The sequence below is a fragment of the Mugil cephalus genome, chromosome 12 (genome assembly GCF_022458985.1).
Source record: "Mugil cephalus isolate CIBA_MC_2020 chromosome 12, CIBA_Mcephalus_1.1, whole genome shotgun sequence".
Classification (NCBI taxonomy): domain Eukaryota; kingdom Metazoa; phylum Chordata; class Actinopteri; order Mugiliformes; family Mugilidae; genus Mugil; species Mugil cephalus.
In genome coordinates, this window is record NC_061781.1 from 5479031 (window position 1) to 5506718 (window position 27688).

The following is a 27688-nucleotide window of genomic DNA, read 5'->3' on the forward strand; positions in this document are numbered from 1 at the left end:
TTTCATTTAAAATAACAAATACTTCATGTCATTTCTTTATTTATTCATTTTCTCTCTGAATAATACATCCCACTGAAAAGCTGTGCTTATACATCATTATATCCTGCATTTTCTACACATATGGTACAAATACAGACTGCATTACTGTAAATATTTAAAGCAACACAGTTTCTACTGTATGATAAGCAGTGCGTAAATATGTCAATAGTTATTGGACAAAAGAATGCAACCGCAATTATTTGTCTATAATGTCTAGACTAGCAGATTCATTTATCAGTAAGAGAATATGCAACAGTAGTAGCAGTAAAATAATCTGAATAACAACATTTGCAAATAATATAAAAGGAACAGACACAAATCAGATGCAGTAAAATGTGCTAAATTTTCTGCTGGTTTTCCTTCATTCTCCAGTGAATGTAGGATTGGCCATGTTGGTGGTGGCAGTGTGCAAGATCGGGTCGTAATCCTGTTAACAAATGAAGCCCAGTGATCAGAAAGAGTTGTTTGATGATTTGAGGACATTTTGTCTTGAAGTCAGTTTATTTCAAGATGTCACATCACTAGGAAGACAGTATACAGTATGAGTGGTGCTCTCAGGTAGATCCTTATGTACTACACATTTGTTCACCTCCACAGGGTTAGTGTTACTGATGTGATCCTCAGACATAGTCACCACAGACCATAGAGTGATCAGCCACAACATTAAAACCACTGACTGGGTAAGCGAATAAAACATATCATCTTGTGACAATTCACTCTTCTGCTGGGAAAATTTTGGACCTGACATTCATTCATGTGGATGTTACTCAGACATGTACCACCCACCTAGACCAGACCAGACCAGACCCCCACGCCATAGCAATGACACTCCTTGATGGCAGCAGCCATCCCCAGCAGGATGCAGCCTCACACACAGACACACAAAAACCTGATCAAGTATCTGTAGGATGATCCACTAACAACATCCTATTTTCAGACATGACAAGACACCCCCAGAAGGCCCATGTCCATTCTCTGATGAGTCACAACTGTTTTGGACACACTTGGTCTTAATGTTATGCTTGATCGGTATGTGCCAGATATATTAACCAGGGTGTTACTGTTGTTGAATACTTACCTGGAGTCTATTAGGTATTCAAACCTAAAAGGAGGCACGATTTACTGCATTCTGCTTAACAACAAACTATAGATACAGAAAGAAAAAAAAAAACAGCTAATGATATAAATTGTTAAATAAATTGTCTCACCTCTCTCCACTCAGATTTCTTCCTTTCATTCTCAAATTTCTTGAAATCTTTCAGGTCCTTCATGTAGAGGAGCACCTTGATGAGCATCAGTATCACAATGCCAATAAAAGTAATTCGCACAGCAGAGCCTGCGATAATCGCTGCTGTGTGTGGTTCTGGACATTCTGTGGGAGTTAAAGACGGCAGAAGGTTTAACATGATTTCAACATCATGAAAGGAAAGGTTAGTATATTAGTATGTTATGTACGTGACGTTGTGGAGGGGTTGAGAGTATGGAAAGGGTACAAGGAGAGCCTCTCAGGTGATAACAATATGTTGCGGGTAGGTATTAAAAAAAAGCTTGACAACGCCACCTGGGGGGACCTAAACCCCTTAAGGTCACACAGGTTCGAACAATATACTAAAGCAGACGTGATTTCTGTACAAAAATATATTTTATTTCAGTCCTTTTAAAACTAAGCAACTACTAACACTAAACAACAATAATAATAAAAAACAGCCAGCTGTGCGGGTCCTCCAACACATTGCACCGAATTGGCTTATACAGACACAAGCACAAACAAACAACATAAACACTCAGGAGAAAGGAAATTGACAAAATATAATTAAACAAGGGGTGCAAAGTAATTCCATAAGGCAATTAAGCCAAAAAGAAAATAAACGAAGGCAAAACCAACTCGAAAACTGCAAACAAAATAACACAAATAAATAACTAAACCAAACCATAGACTATATATAACTATAGTGGGGTCCAAACAGGCTGTGTCAAGACGCCGTCACAACAGTTCCGCACAGAGCGGAGTGGCTCAGGTAATACACTGCAGCTTCAGGTATGTAGCACAGCTATACCAATACTGGCTCAAAGTGGACCACTTAATTGGTCCCCACAATGCGGAGAAAACACCACTCAGGCCAGGGCAACTGGGACAAGCCGGCCGCAAATTTGAATACAGGGTTGCTGTGTCTCAAAATTATACTGCCACCACACAGCCACACCAAAAACAGGACTCTGCCACGCCGTTAATGCTGCCACCAGACTCCAAGACACACACACCTGAGCGCTAATTGATTCACCTTATATGCGCTGTGGGCAATCACTGCACCTGAGTGTGCCCATGCCCTGGCGTGTCCAATACTTTTGATTTGTGACACATATAATAATGTTTTAACACGGTGCTGTGTTCTTATATAAAGAGTTTGCCAAGTCTGAATTTTCTGTTATTTCATTAGCAGCTTACCTCTCTGTTCCAAAACTTCAGCTCTGTAGTTATCTTCTCCAACCAACTGGTCCAGCTTAAATTTGATCCAGCATCCCTCACTGTCCTTCTGCTGACACTCCTTGGTTGATAAGGTGAATTGGTCTACCTTCTTTACCTTGGTATTCCTACACTCTGTGCTACAGTTTTTTTCAAAGGGACCGGTGCCAAAGGCGAGACATTCAATGCAATTCCTGAAAACAAAGTTAAATGAGGCAGTTTAGAGTTCTCATTAGAAGTCTGCAGTAGAGATACTTTATTTATTCATGTATTTGTAAACTGTTGTATCAAACAATAAATGATCATTTGAAAGTTACAGCGGAATGAATGTGTTAACTTACCACTTGGTCTGACATGGGTCTGGGCAGCCGAGAGATGTCTTGCAGAGTGGAGGCTGGTATCCCTCTTTACACTCACAGCGGTTACACACACAGGACCCTCTGCCATAACACACTGTGTTGTCTGAGGTACGACAGGCCTCATCAGACTTTCTGCATTGACAGGCACTGCCCTCAAAGTCAGAGTAACAGTCACATGTTCCACATTTGCAATCACCATTTCCTACAAGTAATGAGAAACAGAGAGAAAAGTCACTGAGTGCCAACATAATTTCAACTCCATATATACACATACCATGAATAGTAGGGCCAGCAGATCAGGCAGCCCAAGAGCTCCAGGGTCAAAACTGACCATATTCAGTAATGTGCAAAAGTTAAATGGGTAAAATGCTCTCAACTAAGAATGCTTTCAAAAATAGAAAAATGATTGTTTATGTATATCATTTTCCAAAATGAAAAGTAAGCGAACAAAAGAAAAATCTACATCACATCAATATTTGGTTTAGGTTTAGGTTTAGGTTTATTTAGGTTTTGTTTGTGTGTTTTGTGAGGATGCCATGGTCTCCACAGGGTCCTTCACCCATCAAAGTGGGATCCAGCTCCCTGTGTGGCGTTGAGGAGGTGGCTCTGTTGGTGGGGAGGTGATCGGAAGTGAAATGTGCAGCACAAATGAATGGGTCCGTGGAGGTGTTTGTAGAGAAGGTGGCACAGGCTTTTGGTGGAGAAGGATTCGTCGGTGAACGGCAGGTTATGCTGCTGACTCAGCTGGCAACTGAGATAACCTTGTCCCCCCATTTATCACAGATGAGTGTCTGCGGTGGGAGCTATCTAGACACAGGGTTATGTCCGCTGTTAAGAAAATCTTGTTTGGATGTAAGTCTCCGCTACTCAAACACGTGGTCTCCCATCGGAAACAACTATTCATGGTGCTCAACAACTGCGGAGAGGGGCTCAACATCCATTTTAGTGACCGTGTGGTGAACTATGAATATATGTTGTTCGCAGCTTCCGCCAATATGAAATATTTTGGTTTTGGTGAAAAAGGTCATCTCATCGGGCCTGCCTGGGCCGGGCCGCTCTGGCTCCGGGCCAACAACATTGTGAACACTGTAGGAACTGTGGCGGTTGAGGGACCGGTGCCCTCTGCCGCCGGGGGTGCAGCAGCCCGAGCCAGCAAGGTCTGGTAGAGGGGGTAAACCCGGTAGGAGAGGTGAGCTGCAGGTGACAGATGATGTAAGGAATGAGACTAGAGACTAGCTGTGGAGAAGAGGCATAGTGCTTGTGATGGTGAAGCCAAAGAAGCTAAGTCAAGAAGGAAGGCTTTAAAACAGGCTGCAGAAAAACAGCAGTGTCAGAATATAGTGTTGTTTCCCTGTCACAGCTTCAAAATGTTTCAACAACAGATAAGGGTTCTGAGAGGCAATAAAATTGAGCAGTATTTTCCTAATCCAAAGGCTTTTTACTTCTCTGCCAGACAACATATTAGACAGAAGGACATATAGTCCCCTCCAAATGTATTGGAACGGCAAGGGAAATTCCCCAAAACAAGTAAGTGCCATCACCAACGACCTCCACAGTGTGCAGGGGTGAAGGTATTACAATCCACTGTTCGAAGAAGACTCAGAGAGCAGAAATATAGAGGCCATACCAAAAGTTGCAAAGCACTCATCAGAAGTAAGAATCCGACAGCCAGATTGAAATTTGCAGAGTTCAGAGACAAGCCACAAATGTTCTGGAACACATTCTTATGGACTGATTACCAAGATTAATCTCTACCAAAGTGATGGACAGGTCAAGATGTGGATAAAGAAAGAACCTGCTGATGATATGAAGCATACAAGCTCATCCGTGAAGCATGGTTGAGGTAATGTCATGGCTTAACGTGCATGGCCGCTTCTGGAACAGGCTCATTAATATTTATTGATGATGTAACTGATGATGGCGACATCAGAATGATTTCCGAAGTGTACAGAAATGCCAATTTCTGGAATTGGCCAATTTAAGGAGAAATGCATCCAAACTAATCAAGAAGAATTTTATCATGCAGCAAGACAATGACCCAAAGCACACTGCCAACAAACCAAGGGACTTCATCAGGGGAAAATGTGGAATGTTTTAGACTGGCCAAGTCAATCACCTGACCTTAACCCAACTGAGCAGCATTTCACCTCCTGAAGAGGAGACTGAAGGGAGAAACCCCCCAAAACAAAAATGAACTGAAAGAAGCTGGGGTAAAAGTCTGGAATAGTATCACAAATGAAAAATGCAACAGTTTGGTGATGTTGATGGGTCGCAGGCTTGAGACAGTCATTGCAAGCAAGGGTTATACCACCAAATATTAAATGTTATTTACTTTAAGATTATTTGTTCCATTACTTTTGCTCACCTAAAATGCTGTGGTATAATACAAACTGTGATTATATCTATTATTATATATAAGTTGTTTAACAGATCTAGATGTAAATACCAGGAAATGAAACCTGACATTCTGAACTCTTGTCTCATACTCTTTTGATCTAAAACCCAAATGTCTTCAGTGAACAACAAAAACAAGGGAATTTGCCTTGGTGTTCCAGTACTTTTGGAGGGGACTGTATCTGGTCTAACTGACCAGGAGATATACAGACTGAGGAAAGTTATGTGAAAAGTTAGCGACAACTTGTGAATGCATCAATGCATCAATGCATCAAGGCACAGCTTTTATCCCCTTTTTTATCATGGACATTTTTAAAGTTGGGTCCAAAAACTTAAATGGTGCAAAAGGAGCATCAAAAAGAGCTGCTCTGTTTGAAATGGTCAGGATGAAAAAGGTTGATATGTCTTGTTACTGCAAGAGGCCCACAGCGATGAAAACAACGTGACTGACTGGCATAGTGAGTGGAGGGGGGAAGCCAAGTAACTGCAATTCACACAGTTCAAGAGTAGCTTTCTCCTCTCCACAGCCTTTAAACCAAAGTATATTGAAGTTGAGCACGTTGTTCGAGGGAGGTGCCTTTTATTCAGGATGCACACAGGCTCCAGACAGTACTCATGGTCTCGCTTTTATGAAGGTTGTGTCTCTTTAGCTAGACTTGATAGGTTTTATTGTTTTAAGCATCAGTTTAATGCTTTTAAATCCTGCACAATTTTACCAGTAGGTTTCTCTGATCATTCGCTGGTTTTGTGTTGTGTTTTTATTGTCAGGCTTTTTTTAATTTTTTGCGTACACACAGCACAGAGCAGGAGATTTGAAGTAAAGTGAACAAACCCTCCCCCAACGAGACACCATGGAAAAATATTTAACAGGGATGAAACGAAAGGCAGAGAGATACGGAGATAGTGAGACAAACGTCAGTCTCCCGAAACCTAAGATGAGGAAATATGAAGAAACGTATATAGCACTTGGCTTCACTGTGACTACGGTGGGAAACGAGGAAAGACCGATGTGTTTACTGTGTCTGAAAATGTTGGCAGCGAATAGCATGAAGCCAAATAAAGTAAGGCATCACTTAAAGACATTACACCCCAATCATGCTGATAAGCCGCTTGAATTTTTTCAGCGGAAACGTGCAGAATATCGCCAACAATCATCCTGTTTTGTGAATGCTATTTCAACAAACCAGCAAGCACTGTTAGCATCATATAAGGTGGCCTACCAAATTGCTCAGTGCAAAAAAAAAAAAAAAAACCCACACCATAGCAGAGGGGCTGATACTGTCTGCAGCATTAGACATGGTTTCTGTCATGCTGGATGATGCAGGTGCTGCAAAAATAAAAACTATCCTTCTGTCCAATGACACTGTCACCAGACGTATAAATGACATTGCTAACGATCTTCAAGAACAGCTGGCAGATAAACTCAAAGACAAACGTTTTGCCTTACAATTTGATGAAGCAACTGACAGCAACAAACACTGTTTGTTGATTGCTTATGGACGTTTTGACATGACAAACTCCTTGTGTGAGGATCTACTCTTTTGTCAATATGTCAGAGACAGAGCCACAGCTGAAGAGCTATTCAAAATGCTGGACTGCTTCATGACTGAGAATGAGCTAAAGTGCGATAACTGCATTGGTGTTTGCAGTGATGTTGCAAAGCCCATGGCAAGGATGAGAAAAGGACTTCAGGCACTCATCAAGAAGACCTCACCAAATGCTAAGTGGACACACTGCGTTATACACAGAGAAGCAGTGGCATCAAGGCGCCTTTCCTCTGAAGTGAGGTTATGACTGACATTTTAGGTGTAGCCAATTTTATAAAGACCAGACCAGTAAAATCAAAAGTCTTCTCTGCTATCTGTGAGGAGATGGGAGCTGATCATCAAGCTGTGCTGTTTCACAGTGAAGTAAGGTGGCTGTCACGAGGAAAAGTCTTGTCCTGAGTTTTTGAGCTCAGAGTGCAGATAAGAATGTTTTTTGGAGCAGGAACACAAGTATGAAGATGCAGGAACGTTTAGTGATGAGAACTCCATGGTGAGACTGGCCTACCTGAGTGACATATGTGGAAAGCTAAATGAACTAATTCTTCAGCTTCAAGAGAAAGATAAATACCTCCCACAGGTCACAGACAAGATCAGCTCTTTCACTCAAATGTAATGTGGGGCAGGCGACTTAATGAAGGAAATTCATTCTGATTCATTCAAGAACCTGCATGCATTTCTTGACACTACTGACTATGATGCCACCTCAGTGGTTCTATGTATTAAGCAGCATATCTCGTCACTGATGGGATTCTTTGAAAAGTACTTCCCTAAAAACAGTTCCCAGTATGACTGGGTGAGAGATCCTTTCAATGCACCCGCTCCAACTGGTTTCAGCTCTGCAGAGGAGGACCAGTTTGTTGACATGACATCTGACCCCACATTGAGACTGAGGTTGACTTCACAGACAGTAAGTGAATTCTGGCTGAGTGTTGAGGGGCAGTATCCTCTCCCAGGGCAGAGGGCTACAGGTATTCTTCTTCCCGTTGCAACATCTTATCTTTGTGAGACTGGCTACTCTGCTGTTGCTGCACTGAAGACCAGGTAAGCTTTGAAAAGCTGTGCACTGCAAAACGCGCTCATTGTAGCCATTAATCCTGACGACCTCATTTTGATAAAAAAAAAAAAAATCATCTTTTGTTTTCATTTTTAAAGTGTTTTACATACTGTGCTCCTGAGTTAATGTTGCTGATCAATTTGAATTTATTATTATTAATTGATTTTATTTAATTTTATTTTTCAGTATCAAATGGGGCATGCCCCACTATTTGAAAACGACTGTGTTAGTCGGTTAAAACACTTTCATGCGCTTTAAATCTTTTCTGTTACAGACTTAACAATGTTAATGAAGTTATTCTTTGTTGTAAGTTGATCTATATTTCTTTCTTTTTTCTTTTTTGTTTTCTTTAATGTTAATAAGGATACAATGTTTTGCGGAGGTGTACTTATACGTAACACCATTGTTATAAGATATATCTGTATTGTATACGAATTATATACAAATTATACTATTAATAGTCGCGGTGGAGAATGGAGGGGTGTGAAGTGTTTTCTTCTTCCTGGGGGGTGGTGTAACAGAAAATAATTGACAAGCATCAAGTTAGAACAACTTAGGCAATCCACAGGAAATTGAGGAGAGGTTGCAAGGGGTGCTGGTCAGGTGATGGACACCCCCTCCAGCTACTTCTTCTCCAGCAGAGAAGGTGGCTGCACTCTGTGCTGTCAGAGATGGGAGATGAGCTGAGAGAACCAGGTGACATTTGGAAAAGAACTGTGTGTTTCTACTCCTTTCCTCTAGAAAACTGTGAGGAGGGTTGGGTTCAGCCCTTGTTTCATTGCCCAGATCCAGGTGTTGTACAGTGACATTGAGAGTGTGGTGGAGGTTAATGGTAGTCTGTGTGCTCCTTTTAGGGTGCATAGAGGCATCCGGCAAGGCTGTGCCCTCTCTGGGATGTTCTATGTGCTCCCCCTGGCTGTTTTTTTAAGAAAAATTGGATTTTTTCTTTGTATGCTGATGATGTGGTTGTTTAAGTGAAACATCAAGAAGATGTAGACGCACTAGTCAGATTAACAGACACATTTTCTCCCCTTGCTACCACAGAATTTAACCTGGAAGGTAGATGGCTTTAAGTACCTGGGGGTTTTCTTAGGGAATGGAGCATATGAAAAAGTACATATTCAGGCAAAAATGGGACTGGTTTTCAGTGGTTGCCACAAGCTGTACTGTTTTTACCTAGGGAGGAGGGGGGTCAGGGCCTTGTCCACCTAGCCAGTAGTATGGCCACATTCAGGGTGCAGTATGCTCTGAGGTATCTGACCGGACCTCCTGAGCTCGTGTGAGGTGGCTAATGTTTGTGCATGTTTGGGCATGTATGAGCTTGCATGAGCATGGCATGAGCTTGGGCCTAGGTGCTGCTCTGTTTTTAACAGATTTTAAAGTTTTAAAGTTTTAAAGTTACAGGGTATGCCACAGTTCTTACAGAGTGTTTTTAAATCCTCTGCACAGTTCAATTGGGAACAGCCACAGAACTTGACCTTTCTGCACTGGTTGCTATCACAACCACTGGTCCATGGGGCTAAACTGGATGTTTGCTGCGACACCACACCTGGACTGAAGGGGGCACTGATTGACACTGACACAGTGACCCTCAAACAGCCTGTCTGTTCCTGTTTGTCATCAACCCTGTGGTAGTGAACAAATGAACTTTCTGTGAATTATCAGAAACTTTTTATCATGTTTTTACCAAGTGCTGAAGAATCACAGAACTTCTATGCTTTTTAAACCAATGTTTTTAATCAGTTTGGCTCATTATTCTCATTGTCCCTTCTCATTGCAGGAGTCGCCTAGAGCAAAACAGAAGCTGGTGAATTTAGTTGGTTAAGCAAAACTAGCTGTATATCTGACAAGAAGAGGCAAAGTACAGGATAAACCACATCTAGATACTGTGACCATGTGGAAATACAACATTAGAGCCAGACTGAAGCTTGAGTTTAGCTTCCACAAAGCTACAGGAGACCTGAACAGTTTTCTACAGCTGTGGGGACACGACAATGTCTTGTGCTGAGTGACAAATGGAGAACTATCTATAGGAGACTATCTGACTGTCTAGAATGAACAGTTTTTGTTTTTAATTTTGTAAATAAAGTATTTTTAAAAATCAAAATCTTCTTCTTCGTGTTCTCCTCTACACAGTTGATGTTGGGTTGTGTTTGCAAACTATGAAGAATTTAAATGGCCTCTAATCTGAGGCCAGTAACTCTAATGAGTAATTCTACAGCAGAGGTCACTCTGAGGCTTCATAATCTGGGGTGGTCCTCATGAGAGACAGTTTCATCATAGCATTTAACAGATTTCTGGACTGACTGACGTTCATGTTTTAAAGTAGTAAGGGACTCTTGTTTCTCTTTACTTAGTTGACTTGTTCTTGCCATAACATGAATTAAAACAACAGTCAAAAGGGCTACTTCCTTTAGAGAACAGTGTATCAAGCGTACTTTATGAAGCTGAAAGAGAAAGGCTGGAAAAAGCTGCCATCAAACCAAAAGATGGCTACTTTGAAGCATCTAAAATATAAAACATGTTCTTGTTTGTTACTACATAATCCCATGTGTGTTCCCTAGGAATTTGTACATCTTCAGTATTAATCTTCAGGGTAGAACATAACATAAATACAGAAAACAAATGGGAAGTTGTGTCCAAACTGTCCTGTAATACAATTTTCCCATTCTTACCAGGTCACACTTCTTTAAGTCATCTTTCCCTTCTTGATCTACTCAGTTATGCCATTTGCTCACAAGGTTGTCTCTTGCACTCCTGTCACTGTCTGCCAGTGGCCCTTCCCTCCATTACTTCATGGACTACTTAAAAATAATGACATCAGAGTGAAAGAATGGAGGAGCAGAGGGCCTAACATCCTGGGTTTCTTCGCACCTAAAGACCATCATCCAACTCCCCATCCAACCTCATTCATCCCTCTTTGTCTCCACACATCTCAACTCTGTTAATCTATTCATCCCCATTCAGGTCCTGTTGTTAACTAAATTTATTTGTGTCTGTTAGGTTGTTCGTGAGCTGAAATTATTAGTTCATTAAAGGATTTTGTCATGGTAAGAAATGTTTTAAATAAAAAAAATCAGAAAATGATGCAACCATACCTCCACATTGCTTATTCTGGAACTTTTCACAGTGGTCATTGTCACACTCGCAGAATTCACCATAGATGCTGCTTCCACTCTCCGTGTTGTGGCACTGGCACCTGCCGCATACACAGTCCCCTCGACCCTCACACTCCGTGCCGTTATTTCTCTGGCAGGAAGCTCGCAGAGAGCCTTCGTCTTTATCACCAATGGAGCATTCACAGAACTGACCAATGAAACCGGCATTGCAACTGAATAAGGACAAGTTAAAAAAGATGAAGGTTTGTTAGATAACTCTCTGTGAGCTACATCTTCTAATAGAATGTACTATCATATTTTTCAGTCATCCACACACCCTTTGAAGACTCTATATTTCTCTTTGTAAACAGGAAAAACAAACTCACTTTAAAAGTGCTGGAAAGGGCTAGACCTGCTATTCCTTCATGAATACTGAGGATTTTATATTATTCTTTGAATATTATTCCACAGGAAAATATAGGCTGTGTAAAGGAGATGTCATTTGCTGCACCACAATTACTAAAAAAAAAATAAATAAATAAAAAAAGTATGGACCTGTGTAACGTCATCAGCTGTTTAATTGTTCAAAATTGTATCATCTTACTATAATGTGTAGCATTTTGAGGTTGTTCTTATATCAAACTAACAGGTTAGACTAGATAGAGAATGTAAGTCCCAAAATTCAACCTTGATGACAAATCAACTGATGTGACTTTGTTACAAAAAGCAAATCAAAACAAGTTTGCCCCCTAATTCCTATGGCTATAAGAATTTAGCGGGCCATAAATAATACAGGACACTTACAATATGCTGATGAAATTAGTACAATAGAAATACTATTAACAACTCCATTTTGTACAAAATCATTTCTGTAACTTATGAGCTTAATATTTTTGGTATCGGTATTTCTTACACTACTTACACAATAAGAACTAACTTTACTGTGTAGTTTTCAGGAACCCAGTGGTTGTAGAAAAAAGCATATTTGTAGGTTCACAAACTACTTGTTAAAAACAAAAAACTTTTATTCCAAATCAAATTTAGGCAAAAATCACCATACACATACAGTCACTGTGTAGGAGGGAAATACTTACTTGCAAATACCACAGATGATGCTTCCCTTGTGACTGCAATGTTGGTGAGTTTTGACTTCTGAGTTTTCACATGGACACTTGCAGTTGGTAGATAAAGTCACCGTCAGTGTGTCTTTAATGCCCAGTGGACTGATAGTGAAAGACTTATCCTCTATACATGAGTCTACAGTCACAGTAACATCAAAATGTATCTGGAAAAGGGATTTCAAAATGGAGTCAGACAAGAATAAGAATAAAAAACAGCATGAAAAATCCAAGGCACAATATTCTGATTTTCTAATTGCATATTCACAGTAGGTGTTGGTTTCAGCAAGGTGTGTCAATCATTTATTCTGTGACAAAACCATTTTGATTTTGCTTGAATTAGCAAACTAAGGCCTAGAGCAGAGCTGTTAAACTTGCCCAGAAAAGGGCGATTTTCTCCCTCTGCGCTGGTCTCACATTTGGGCTACCTGTGACAAAACAATAGTTCCTATTAGAAAAACATGCAGACCGTGGGCGTCATAAGACCTTCCTGAAGACTTTGAGATGTTATTTGTCTTTGTAGAGTAAATATTTTGGAGAGTTTGAAACAGGGGTCCCTCAAGCTCCTCTCAGAAAATCTTTGCATCACAGTCAATGGAGAGCAGAGAGAGACATGATCGCCTCAGAGGCTCATGGTTTAACTTCTGCACGTCTCACTGCTTTGCTGAGCGCATTGTGGGAGGCAGAACAAGTTTGTGTACAACTGGGGAAAAAAACATGTGCATAGAGTGTAAATCATGGCTGGAAGGAGCGTGGAAAGAGAAAAGTTTCAGACAAAATTTCTCCAAAAATGATCATGGCCATTGAACAGTGATTGATCAAAAACTATATCACCTATCACACGTGGATTAATACACCAGTACACAAGACATTTGTCTACAGTTTAAAGATTAAATGATGTCTCTAGGTGAAAGTATGCCTGAGCAGTAGACGTTTGAAAAACTTTCTTTTTTGCTTTTTTTTTTTTTTTTGCCCGTCCCATTCACTCACAAAAAAAAAAAAAATATATATTTTGTAGAGAAAAGTAATAGCTGATACAGATCAAACAGGACATTCTGATATATAACTCGTTTTACAACTCTTCAAGCTGTAGGACGTGTTAAGGGATGAAAAAAGTGAGGAAGAGGAAACATAACAAGAAACACGCAGTATAACTGGCCCCTACAGCTATGTGGCCCTAATTACACAATTGCAGCAGTTAATACAATTAAGCACCTGAGTGTTTTCTATACTTTATGAACAACAATGTCAACACTGACCGTTTGTGCCTCAGGCACATTGTTACAAACTCCTTTGCTGTCTCCTGCTGGTCCTGGTTTATCACATATTGGGGTGTAGACAACTCTTACATTGTCAGGAAGACTGTCATGAGTCACGGTTATTTTAGAGGACAAACTCTGCCATAAAAATCAGTGAGAAATAATGCATTAATCACAATACAGATTTCAAAGATGCATGTGCCTTCAAATAGAGAAAGGTGGCAAACTGATGCACCATGAAAGGCCAACTTACATTGTAGGCTCTCTCAATCAACTGAATAACATTTCTGGAATCTGATGACAGGACTCCCACTTCAGATTTTGGAATAATTTTGGAGAGTTCCTGGGAAAAAACATGGAAACAAAATATAATTCTGAATTTTAATGTAATGTTTCCTTTGTAATTTGTACCAAAATGAATGGATTTAATTTACCTTATACACAGTCTCCACATTTTGTGTCACTGCAAATATTGGCTGAATATTGTGCTTTTCCAACGCCGCAGCAAGTTGTCCAACAGATGGGTAGTCCTGCAAATAATGAGTCAGTAAGATCAGTAAAATCTTTCAAACATTGCTGACACCGCTTACATAATGAGAGGAGTAAAAATCACTGAACCAATCTGTCATGATTCCACACATACCATCTCACTGCTCTTGACATAAAGATCATTTTCCATATGACACTGTTCATCATTGGGTTCCAGTATTCCAGCCAATTTTCCATCTCCAGCCATGTGGAATCCAGCATCAGTGGCCAGCACAATAAGCCGAGTGCTGCTGTTTCTCCAACCAATTTTATCCTAAACAAAAATATGCACAAATTAATATTTTTATGATATATACACTGACACACTGATATATATTTCTGAAAATTGATTGTCTCTGACTCTTCAATGTGGAACACTTGGACACAGAGAAGGACACTATATAACAGACACTGTGTAATCACCAGGCTAGTATGTGTCAGGTTATTGGAAGAAATATTACCAACTCTTCATAAGGTCAAGTTTGGATTCCTTGTCTAAAATGTCCAACTGTTTAATGTGTCAGTATGTATTGCATAACATGCTATGCTTTAACAAGGCGATTAACTGCAAAAATCACAACTGGCCCAATGACAAGTTGTATTTAAACAGTTCTATTCATAATGCTGTTCACATTTCACATGATGAGACTAAGACAACACCTAACAATTGATCAATGCCGTCTGGCCATTGGAAGAGTCACAGAAAAGCATAGAAGTGGACGTCCTTTGGCCACATCCCATACTTCATTGTGAACTGTGCTCTGCAGAACTGGATGATGAATGCCACTCAACTCCAGGCACATTTAAGAGAAGTGAGAGGCACCCAAGTGTCACATCAGACCATTCGAAACCGCTTACAGTAGCATTGCTAGACGACCTGCAAGGGTACCTGACCACACTACTAGGCACAGGCATCATCGTCTTCAGAATCAGAATCAGAATCAGAGAACCTTTATTTGTCCAACAAATTTGGGAAATTACAGGAAAAAAAGAGATACAGAGTGACATGAGGAGAGGGGAGGATAAAAAGCAACCCCACACTATGCTCCTGTGGGGAGTACAGTGTGGGAACATAAAGACACCTCAGCAACACAAGCAAATAATAAGTACACTTTACAACACGAAAACTCAGGACTTGCATCGGGGTGGGCGGATGATGGGGGAGGGGTGAGGGTGCAGGGATGGGGTAGGGGGTTAACCAGTACAAACAAACGGCCATCCATTCTATAGCCAACTACGGCGCATCCGTAGTGGCGAAGACGTTGGATGGGGGTAGGGGGTGTGATTGCATATCTGTCCATATGTATGTGTATGTGTAGGCCTGGAGAGCCGCTTCATCTAGAATCACAATCTTGGTGCCTCAGTCTGGAGACAACCTTGACCGGGTCCCAAACAGAGTCAACTATCAGCAGGTGTCTGTGTGAAGTGGGGAAGGAATGCAAGAGCGTCTCACTGCAATGATCTTCAGGGGAGTTGTTGTTCCAGCAGCGGCCTTGGCCAAGGCCAGTGCTGTGTGAGGGCGCCAAAACCAGATAAGATTGGGATTGTTTGGTCTTGGTGCGAGTAGATGCATTCTTTTGCACCACTACTCTGTTTGTCCATTCTGGTCTCTGAATTGTTCCCTTTCCCTTTGCAAAGCCGAAAGCTTCTCCAAGATGTTATCCATGTTGTGGTTCAAGTTCTGAATAGCCACAGTCTGAGTGCCAACAGCTCTGCCCACTGCTCCAATCATGCCGGGCAGCTTTGTGGGGCTTTACAGTTGTCACAGTTTTTTGATTTCCTCGATAAATCAGGTCAATGCCTAATCCAATCAGCAAAAGACCTGTGTTCATGGTTCGGAATAGATAGATATCTTCATTGTCCTCCACGGAAAGAGCCGCCAGACACACAACCCGCCACCTCTCCCACAGCTGCGAACGTTCTGGCAGGGCAGTCTGGTTCCCCCGAACCCAGGCTTCTCGTCGAAATATGTCAATAGCGTTGAGAGACCAGCTAATCAATTCCAGGATTTTTTGTAGTTTGGAGAGCAGTGCAGAGAGAGTCTCTCAAAAAGTATAGACAATAGACAGACGAGACGAGAGTACAGACGGGACAAGAGTCTTGCATGGGCCAGGGCGAATTTGGGCTGGACAAGGAAACAGTGGGCTTCAGTTCTGTTTCCTGATAAAAGTCGATTCACACCAAGTAGAAATGATGGCCCCTAGCGCCGTTGGAGACATCAAGGAGAATGCTATGCATCAGTCACTGTTGTCACCAGAAGACCCTTTGGAGGTGGTGGTGTTACAGTCTGGGCAGGTTAGACTAGCCAAAACAGAACTGCCCTACACCTTGTGAATGGTACAGTGACAAGTCAATACTACCTGAATAACATCATTAAACCAGTCATTGCGCCTTTGCATGAGCAACACAGGCCTGATTTCATCCTCATGAATGACAATGTCCCAGCTCACTGAGGTCGCATCAACAGGGAGCGGCAAAACCTCAATGACTTGAGTGCATTCCTTCAAGAAGACTGGAATATCATGCCTCAGACGTTGTTGTCAAACTGTAATTGATGCTCAAGGACACATGACAAGTACACCCACCACTGTTGTTGACTTTTGTTTCAAATAAACTGTTGAAATTGAAGAAATAACTATGGCATGCTACTGCTTAAATGCACTACTTTCATGATCTAACATCACTGTAAAATGAACTTTATAAGTTATAAAGTATAAATTTTACCTGAATGTCCAATATCCCTAACGTTTTGTGAGTAGTGCATATTTATCTGTGTGGACTGGTCCTTACCCCACATACAGCAGCCTGCATCATGGCATCCAGACTCCCTTCAGGAGAGTCAAGGTTCCCAGAAATGAACTGAGCTGCCACTTTCCTTTCAAACTCCCTCTCCACTGATGTCATACTGAGCACATGTCTGTAGCCAAAGGCAGCCTGACACTGCTGGTCATTCTCATCACATGGCTTTGCCAATTTTTCCTTGTTGGTGTTGGTGTAAGGAAGGACTGTCTTATCAACAAAGGCACCAAATCCTGTAATTATAACAAACAACAGCTTTACTCGTTGCATTTATTTATTTATTTATTTTAATGTGTTTAATGTGTGTCTGGCATTTCAGACAAGTGATATGTATCAAATAAAAACACACTGACATGTAAGGTGACACTTCAAGACTATTAAAATACAATATGATACATTTTGTGTAAATTGTACTAACAGGATATTAGGAATATGTACTAGTGAAAGCAAGAGAATGACAAAAGAAATAAGTTTAGCCTGCAGCTGACAAGACCTCACTATGTCTATACTTTTTAGTCTATTGTTCAAATTACACCACATCCACTGTGTATTATACCACCAGCAGCCTGACTAGTGAAGAGTCTATACCTCAGCATCTGTCATAAGTTATTGTTACACCACAGAGCACTGTTTAATTACATCATGTCTGTGTTCTACAGTGCATCAAATAGATGGTTCATGTTATTAGAGTAAGACCACCACCATCTTACCTATTTGAGCATGCCGAGTGATTCTTTTTAGAGCAGCAAAAAGATCATTGCCGAGTTCTTTGATTTTCTGCAAATCATCTTTCATGGAGTAAGACAGGTCCATCAGGTAGTAGAGGTCCACTGGATAACCCTCAACTCTCTTAAAAGAAACACGGAAGGTTTGTGGAAGCCCTGTGAACACAGACAAGAAAGAAATTCAACTAGAGCTGTTACCATGGTCATCAAGTGGAACAATAGGAAAATAATTTAAATTCAGTTTGATAATTGTCAATTAAAACCAGACAGATTAAAACTAATAGAGAATATTAAAAACCTTTGATTGTTTGATTTTTACAAAATTTCAGTGTTTTCCCCCAAATGCAGAGACTGGTAGTGACATGGAAACAAACACAGTCTGCAGATCAAAGTTTAGTATTGACTGATTGCACAAACCCGGACGCAGCTGCAGGTTAATTTTCTGAGGACTCATCTGGACTGGTTCTTGACGGTCAAAAGACATAGACAGAGGATCACTCTTGGTAATGTCTTGAGAGTTCAAAGGAGAGATGATTTCTTCACCGTCGCAGCCCTTTTGTTTCAACTGGTCTTTGGTGTCACAGCGCACTGCTTCCTGCTCTCCTGGTTTGGTGAAATTCTGCAATAATATGAATAGTGTCAGTTTGGCCAGATTGAATCGTTTTGTAACCTAAAGGTATAATGTGCTTCTAACATGTTGCCATCTTTTCAAACCACACCACCAGCAAGAACTGCATCCAAAATAAAGTATTCAAACCACAGCCTTTATAGAGATGGACAATAGAACAATTCCTCACAAGTGAAGCCAAAGCAAGTAGAGCTCCCTCTAGTGACTGACTGCAGTATAGGTCCTAAGCTCAATGTTAGTGTTTTAGTTCAGCCCACGTACCATCCACTAAAATGCATGTCAAATCTTTTTTTTTTTTCATTCATAGATAAACACAAATTACTCTCTGATATTCAATACAGTTTTGAACAGTACAACAACAATGGCATTAATGGAATCAATTGAGGATATTACTGACACCATTGATCAAGGTATGAATATCTATCTATCTATCTATCTATCTATCTATCTATCTATCTATCTATCTATCTATCTATCTATCTATCTATCTATCTATGTATCTATCTATCTATCTATCTATCTATCTATCTATCTAATATCAACAGGAATATTCACTGATTTAAAGAAAGCTTTTAATACAATTAATTGTGACATATTAATCAATAAGTTGCAACGGTATGGGATTAGGGGGAAGAGTTATTTAAGGGACAGAAGGCAGCTTGTGAAGATGGGAGAATATACCTCCTCGTGCTTGGACATTGCATGTGGCGTCCCCTAGGGGTCAGTACTGGTTACAAAATAGTTCATTCTTTATTTAATTGACATTTGTAAAGTCTCTCATATGCTAAAATTGGTTTTATTTGTGGATGACACAAATATTTTTTCGCTTAGGAGAGAACTTAGAACTTATAGGACTTATGTATAAATTAAAAAAAAGGGTTTGATAGAAACGAATTATCATTAAATCTAAACAAAACTAAGCTCATACTATTTGGGAACTATTTGAAAGTATGAATGAGGTTTAAGAAACAAAATTTCTCACTGTAATAGTGGATGGAAAAAATAAGTTGGAAATTTTAAGTCATGTTATTGACCAACGGTGGACAAATCAGTACCTCTTCTTGTATTTCATTTACATAAACTTTCTCTCTCACCAGCTTTTGGCACCATGCACAGAACGGCCCAGATCTGATACAGTCACTGCAGGAGTTGACGACTGACTTTGTGCAGGTTTGTTGTTGCTGACACAGCGCTGCAAAGAAAACCACAAACCTGAACAACATGATCACACATTCAAATAAATGTTTTAGTATATCTATACATCGAACACATAAGACTTTTTAAGATGTCTATAGGTTGGTAGGGATGTGCATTTTAAAACTTACCATTCTGCTCCATCATGAGGAGCAGAAGTAACAGCAAATGACGATCCATGACCTGGTGACAAAACAACACATTTTTGCAACCATTAACCAGCAGATAAGTAAAATCATGATATTTACATAAAAGTCAACAATGAAAACTGCTTCAAAATAGCTTTAAAAACTAATTTAAAATACTGAAAATACACAGAATATGATCAAATTATTGTCATGTACAAACTGTCAATGACCTTAATATCATAATATATACAAAAAACGTATATTGCAACTTTTTGTCTATAGCTCAGTACTTGCAACTGATTTAAGTTATTAAGATCTATCTTCAGTGATAAGTACCTTGAAAAACTGTATGCAAGCCCTCCAAAGGGGGGGCTGGTGCTGTAAATACAAGAGTTGTTCTCTCCTTCTTTGTCTGGGTTGCACACCAAGCTGACTCACACCCTCTGCTGGCAACGTGCCTCCACTACACATAATTTCCCTGAATTTTAAAGTCCAGCACAATCAAACAAAAGCCCCCAAATAAAAGATTTACAAACGTTTTGAATGTAAATGACCCTTCCACATACACAAAGACATGTTTAACACTACAGGTCATTATTAAGCATTCAGCTCTGACAAGGTTCTGCGTAGGCTTAAAGCTCCTTTTGTATGAAAATATGTGGTCTATATTAATAAAAACTGTGGTTTCTTATCACATATTAAAAGCCCACTTAGATCATGGCTAGGATTATTAATTATCACTATTTCAGATGCTGTTTGAGAAACTACATCTAAAAACTACTAAGCTAGTACCATTTCAACAAGCCATTTCTACAAGTCTAAGCTGTGTTGTTAGATTTTGTGACAACCATACATTATTGCAATAGCCTATATACAACTAGACAAATATAACCGTTTTAATTTACTATATACGGTACTAATTTGTATGCACTTATTTCATAATACAGAGGTAAAAACTTTATCTAAAATCATTTTTTTTTTCCTCAAAGAGAACCCCCCTGTAGGGAGAAGTTAGCTAATGCTAATATGGTTCCAAGCAAGCTGAAGAGACACTTGGAAACCAAACATCCCTTCCACACTGAGAGAAACCTGGTTTATTTCAAAAGAGCGTGGGATCTGAACCAGAGGCAGCAAGACCATTTGTTGGATTGTGTGAAAGTGTCTGAAGGTGAAAGCACAAAACCCATACATTGTGACCAACCACTGCATTTTGCACCAAGAGGCATTAGTTGCCAAAACCATGCCCCCGGATTTGACTAACGTGCTGGATCAGGCTGTGCAGATCATGAATTACATCAAGTCAAGGCCCCTGAAATCACACCTTTTCTCCCAGCTGTGCGCCGAGATGGGAACCGACTACCAAAACCTGATCCTCCACACCGAGGTACGTTGGTTGTCATGAGGGAAAGTCTTATCCCGTCTTTACGAGCTTCGGGGAGAGCTTTTGGAATATTCACGTGAACACGCTGTCCCGCACAAGGACAGGCTCGCGGATGAGATGTGGTGCGCCAGGCTGGCTTACCTTGCAGACATATTTGGGCATCTCAACGAGTTAAACGCCAAGCTTCAGGGCAGGAATGAAAACATTTTATCATCCACAGACAAAATTCGGGGGTTTATGGACAAAAAGATCCTGTGACATGAGGCTTTAGAACAGGGCTCCATGAAGAGGCATCAACTGCACCACAGGCAGCCAGTGAGCGCACTGTATATGCCGAACACCTTCAGACCTTAAAAGAGAGGTTTGAGCGCTATTTTCCACGTGTGACCGACATCGAGGACTATGACTGGATCCGAGACCCATTCAACCAGGAGTCCGAGTCCTCAACCGAGAAGCTCACTATGAAGGAGAAAGAGGAGAGTGCAGAGCTCTGTGTGGACCGCACGCTGAAACTAAAATTTAGTGAGCTCACACTCGAACAGTTTTGGTTGCTTTGTGCATAAGAATATCCAACCATCTCCCACCACGCTATCGACCAACTTCTTCATTTTTCCCACCGCCTACCTGTGTGAGCTGGCGTTCTCCACTCTTGATTACATGAAGAACAAGACCAGGTCACGGCTCTCTGTTGAGCAGGACTTGCGAGTGGCCCTCTCCTCAGTGCCACCAAGGATTAAAAAAATCTGTGCACCCCGACAGGCACACATGTCCCACTAATTTGTTAGTAAGCAGAATATTTACAAAAGCACATGCAAGGCTGATTCTAAGTGTTATAATTTATCTTTCAGCTTTCTCATGGACAGTTCTCTGCTGAATTTCTGTTTCCTTTGCCTCACCTGTCTGGTTTAAATGGGTGTGTTTGATGAAGCCCAGTTTGATAAAGTTTAAAATTTTCTTTGAAATATGTTGTTAATAAACATTTCATGAGTAATATAGTTGTCTTTGTCACATCTTATTTGGCATTAGTAAACAATTATTAACTTTACAGATGATATGAGTGATAACACATGTTATAAGGTTTTTTTGCACAATAGGCGTGCCTTGAAATTTTTATTTGTCCTTTGGTTAGCCTTAGGCACAAAAAGTTTGGGAACAACTGCTCTAGAGGGTCACTTGGGGGCTGGAGTCTATCATAGACAGGTCTACAGTCTATGGAGGGCTAACACGGAGATACCGACAACCATTCACACTTACACCTACGGCCAATTTAGAACCATCAATGAACCTGATGAGCACAACTTTGGACGGCAGGAGGAAACCTGAGTACCTGGAGGGAACCAACACTGACACAGGGAGAACACGCAGACTCCACACAGAAAGGCTTTAGGCCAATAGATTCACGACACCAGGGCCCCAAATAAAAACCACTTAATCTTAAAATATAAAACGTCCTTGCATCATCACACTATGAGGTGGCAACGCCAAAGAGATAAGCATCACTCAGCTGATGTGTCAACCAAGCACCAGTAACTCACTGGTTTCCTGCGAACAATGTCTCAACACCACACCATAAAACCATAAAAGGAAGAAGGGCAGAGCAAAGTGTTAGGTTAAAGCTATACATCCGCTTTCTGACAGAGGCTGAAAAAAGATTCATGAGAAGGCTCACTACTGCAGCGTCGTCCCCTGGTTAAAGTGACGATTCACTGCAATACAAAACACCGGCCTTCATCAAATCAGATTTCAGCTAGATGGATGGAGAGGTGGCAGGTTTTGTGTCTAGATCTTTACGGCATGTAGTCTGATTCAACTCTGTCAGATGTGGCTACATAAGGTTATGTGATTTGAATCAACACAGATATCTGTCTATAGTCTGTTTCAAGTTGAGCCGCGTCCAGCAATGACTCTACACTTTTAGTTTTAACCAAAAACATTTAAAAATCCAAAATAAAGTAAAAGATTTAGCTTGCTAAATGCAGAAGTGTTAGTGTAAAAAAGCACATTAGATAGAGGGTTACACTGTACGAAGCAGACTGAGTACATTTTCACTCATATTAGCCATGCAAGGTAGAGTCGCTTCCAACTTCTGAAAGCAAGGGCACAACTACTCTTCTGGATTTATGGGGCAGTCTCTTTTGTTTGCACCTTTTAAGCGCATACACACACTCGCCAGTTCATTAGGTACACAAGTGAAAGCATATTGACTATAACATAACAATCATGCACTTAACTTCATGAAGGTTATGATATACAGCATTTATTTGTGTTGCCGTTTTAATTACTTTGACAACCCCGTTTTAGTGATGTTGTTTGGCTGAACATCCTAAGAATGGTACTGAAAGTGTTTTTTTGTTTGTTTGTTTTTTGCAATGAAAATAAAAAACTAAATTGAGGGACTGACTGAACATGATGTTCTATGGGAGTTTCTATATTGATACAGGAAAACCAGCCAAGTGAAATCTGTGAGCTGTAAAGTCACATAATACCAACATGTGGTTGGTGGTCGGATTTTGTGGATCAGATTAAATAAAAACAACTGAATAATCATAATTGTAAATGAGACGTGAGGGTTGCTCGGAAATAAAACCGCCCCAAAATTGGAATTATAGAAGTGTTGGTCTATATCTGTTAAGCTGAGAAGAGGGCGAAGATGGCACCTAAAAACCAAGGCAGAAAACAAACCACGCAGAGTGCTGAAAAAGACAGCGAAGTGAAGCAACAAGAAGGAGCTAACGCTATCTGACTTTAATTCTCAGAGAGCAACGCCAATTCAGACAAGACAACAAAGAACAGCTTGACGATATCAAGGGAGAGATCCCAAAAATAAACTCGAGACTGGATGAAGCTGAAGCGGTAGTGGGGAATGAGGGAAGGCTGCAAAACGCTGAAGATCTATTAACCGAAAAAAGTAAGGATATATGGGGTCCCCGAAGGAGCTGAAGGTGGGCCGGGGTCAACGATCCCCTTCGTGGAGAAACTGCTCAGAGAAAACCTCACTATCCCCGGCTCCACAGACATGCAGACAGACATGCGCTCAGCCGCGATCGATCTTGGTCAGATTCCTCAGCTTCAGGATGAAAGAAATCATCAGACTGGCACGGCAAAAGAAAGGCTTAATGTAGGGAAACTGCAAGATTAACATTGACCACGACGACGCACCAGGAATCCTGGCCACATGGAGAGAATACGTGGAGGTGAGGAAGCTCCTGGAGGAAAACAACAAAGTTTCAAACCCTCTACCCCGTCCGGCTGAGAGTCTTCCATGACGACGGGACAACAATATACGAGACGGTGGAGGAGGCAACGGCGGAGCTTGCGAGATGAGGCTTCCCGGTGAAAGTCATCACCCAGCCAAAATCGCTGATGGAGAGGATTCAGCGGTGGACGTGGCAGCCAGCACGAGCGCAGCGCATAGCTCGGCCCGGCAAAGCACCACCAAGCTTCAAGGAAAAGCTGCAAGTATTCAGACACACACCATCAGAGGATAAACGTTAATATGAAAACTATAAGTAATGTCTGAAAGGATCTAGACCGGCTTGAGTTGTTGATAATAATAACAAATGTGTATGACGGTATATGGCGGTATATCTAATAACTACAGGGTCGTGACAAAAAGGGAAGGGAAAAAACAAAAAAACTTTGCTTGACTGTTATCACAGAAGAGGGCCCCCTAATCCTGTTTGGAAATAGAGGCTACCCCTCAGGTTCTAAGCAGGGCAGTGAACTGGCCCCAGTTCTGGAAGCTTGGCCAGAGGTAAACATGTTTCAAGTTCATATTATCTGTTCTAGATATGTTCTTTGGTTCTGTTTTTTTTTTTTTTTTTTTTTTAATTGTGAAGGGACTGCTTGCCTATGCACCAGAAGGAAAGAATGAATACTTGATTTTGATTTGGTTTACTTTGGTTTTCATATAAGTCAAGTCAAAAGAGGAGTAGCCACTCTTGTATCAAATACACTTAACTATGAACACATATCTGAAGTTCAGGATAAGGAGATGGGAGATTTGTCAAAATCACAGGGAGAATAGAAGGGAATGAAATAACATTAATAAATGTGTATGCTCCTCCAGCAAGTGAATGGAAATTTTATAAACGTTTTTTTGACTTAATGGTAAACTCACAGGGTGTGGTGATCTCTGGGGGTGATTTTAACATCAGGTTGAACCCTGCACTGGATTCATCCAGAGCAACTACCCAGAACAAACCCCTTATTAAGAGAGTGAAATCACTGACAAGTGAGTTGGGCATAATAGATGTATGGAGGGAACTACACTCCACCAGTAGAGACTACACACATTTCCCCTTCTCTCATTCCATCTATTCAAGACTAGACTACTTCTTTATGTTTAGTGTAGATAGATTTAAAATTAAGGATTGCGACATAAAGACAATTGACCTGTCAGACCATAGCCTGATATCTATGTTCGTAATACTAGGAGGGAAAATCAAGAAAACCTGCAAAACAGGTGGATAACACAATTCATAAAATTAAGAACCCGAAAACAAAGGTTGTGGAAACTAAGTTAGGAAAAATTCAAGAGAGCTTTGAAACGTTTTACAGGATGTTATACTCCCAACCTCAGGCCTCTGACGAAACACAAATTGAAGCCTTCTTAAATTCCCTTAACCTACCTAAAGTCACAAACTCACAAAACGAAAATTTAGTACAACCAATATCAATCGCTGAATTAAATTTGGATATCTCTAAATTGAAGGCTGGAAAGTCCCCGGGTGCAGATGGCTACATCACCGAGTGGTATAGGTCCTTTAAATCAGAATTATCCTCTCTACTACTTAACACATTTAATTGGGTTTTACAGAAAGGAGAAATACCACCCTCCTGGACGGAAGCAACCATCTCAGTCATTCCCAAAGAGGACAAAGACAGGCAGGGTTGTGGTAACTACGGACCTATTAGTGTCCTTAACCTAGATTACAAATTATTTAAGTCCATTTTGGCTCACAGACTAGAAACAATTCTACCTGATCTCATCCATTTAGATCTAACTGGATTCATCAAGCAGAGACAAACTCTGGATAACATAAGAAGAACATTACACATACTAAACCAGACAAACAAATACAAAACTATATCACTGATAGTGGGATTAGACGCTGAGAAAACTTTCGATTGAGTTCGATGGGTATTTCTGTATAAAGTGATGGGAAAGTTTGGCTTTCAGGATAAAGGGATGTCTGATCTCCCCTCTACTTTTCGCTTTATTTATCGAACCCCTGGGCCAATTGATAAGACCACTATGGACAGGTAAGTACCAGCCATTGTGAAATTAGTGACCCCAGTTTCTGGTCAAGTAAGTTTCGGGTGGGTGGTACCCACAGAGTTTTTTGCTATTTAAACCTCAATTTCCCACTAGTTTATCAGAACTGAAGAAGCTACTCGGATGAGTGGCGAAACGTCTTCAAGAAATTCTACAAGTCCAGCTGACCTTATTCAACACTTTTTTTGGATTACCATGACCTGGATGACTGAGCACCTTCACAGACAACCTCAATGGACTGGTGGGAGCACTGTTGGAAAAATGTTACAATATATATATATTTTAAGACCCCATATCAAGAAAGATACAAGAATACAAACTCAAGCTGTTGGAGAAGATGTGGTCATTCAGAGGCAAACCATTTTCATGTATTCTGGAGATGCCCCAAATTGAACCAATACTGGAGTGGCATCCACAACACATTAAATACAGTGTGTAAGTGTCAAATTCCCCTTAATTTTGAAAATCTGTGTCTGGGTCGTGTTGTGTATGTGACACTAAGGAGGGATATAAAGCTGTAAAAAGCCAACACCACCTACAGTTAATGATTGGCACGGAACAATTCTGGAAATATTCAAGATGGAAAAGTTGACCTATTGTTTGAGGACCCAAAAAGATAAGTTTGACTACATTTGGGAAAAATGGATTGAATTCATAACTCCAACTCCAGCAGACTTTGTATGTCCCCTCTGAAGTATTTATTCATTTATTTTTCACCTTTTCCTGGATGAAAATTAAAATAGGTAAGCTCCCTCACTTAACTGTATATAGTGTAATTTTAAGACTGTTAGTCTGATGTTTACTGAATGATAACCCCAGGTATGCAGGCTGTAAACATGTGGGTAAAAGGGAGGATCTAAGGTGTGTGTGTGTGTGTGTGTGTGTGTGTGTGTGTGTGTGTGTGTGTATCTGAATGTACTAAACCTTTATTCAATGGACTATACAACGACACGTTTACAGGATTATGAATATGGAGGCTCACGAAAGACCAGGAGGACTGTCCTCTACCACACAAACTCTGACTCCCGCAGACTCTTTTGATAACCTGTATGCACCACTGGGTGGGGGAAAAAATGGAAAAATGGAATACGTCTATGGAAAACACTGATTTTATATTTTTGCGCTGATGTCTGTTTGTAAATGCCTTTCCCAAACAAAATGAAAAATTAGAAAAAAAGAAAATGAAATTCACAGTTTTTGAATTCGCAAACCTATAAATACTCACTCAGTTCTGTTTCTTTCTTGTTCAACTTCCTCTCAAAGACCAAGAAGCCTGTCTTTCTCATGTCGCTGAACGTAGTTAATCAAACTGTCACAAACCAGTGCTGCTGTTACTGTGTGTTACAGTAATCTGACTTTTCTGGCTTCTCGTAACATTTTGGAATTAAAAGCTGATCACAGTAAATGAAATCAAATGTGATCTCAAATGCAAAGTTTATTATTTCCTCCATTAAGTTTTACTTGCAAAACTAAACCACCCCTTTTTCATTTAAGAATAAACAACAGGAAAGAACAATAAAAGGTGAGAAGAATCATAACATCTGAGAGTTTCTTTGCTATAACAAGCCATTTGTTCATCAAGTCAAACTTACCAGAGATGGGAAGATGGACCACTGATCTGAGGTAGAAAGTTCTGCTAAATCTTATCTGGTCTTGGTGAACGACTACACCGCATGACAGGAAGTGTAGATTAAC

The 27688-nt window shown here is 40.5% G+C and overlaps 1 protein-coding gene across 1 annotated transcript; it reads right to left on the reverse strand.

Moving 5' to 3' along the window:
- Nucleotides 1-27688, reverse strand: LOC125017422 (integrin beta-2-like). Its single transcript, XM_047600558.1, has 16 exons — nt 27586-27688; nt 19338-19389; nt 19107-19204; nt 17802-18003; nt 17370-17540; nt 16651-16892; nt 13976-14134; nt 13767-13862; nt 13586-13675; nt 13333-13470; nt 12050-12240; nt 10956-11188; nt 2845-3064; nt 2486-2697; nt 1248-1411; nt 1-466 (listed from the first exon to the last, which is right to left on the reverse strand). Exons 2-16 carry the CDS (start codon nt 19384-19386, stop codon nt 401-403), a joined length of 2331 nt encoding a protein of 776 aa, XP_047456514.1. The 5' UTR covers nt 19387-19389; nt 27586-27688; the 3' UTR covers nt 1-400.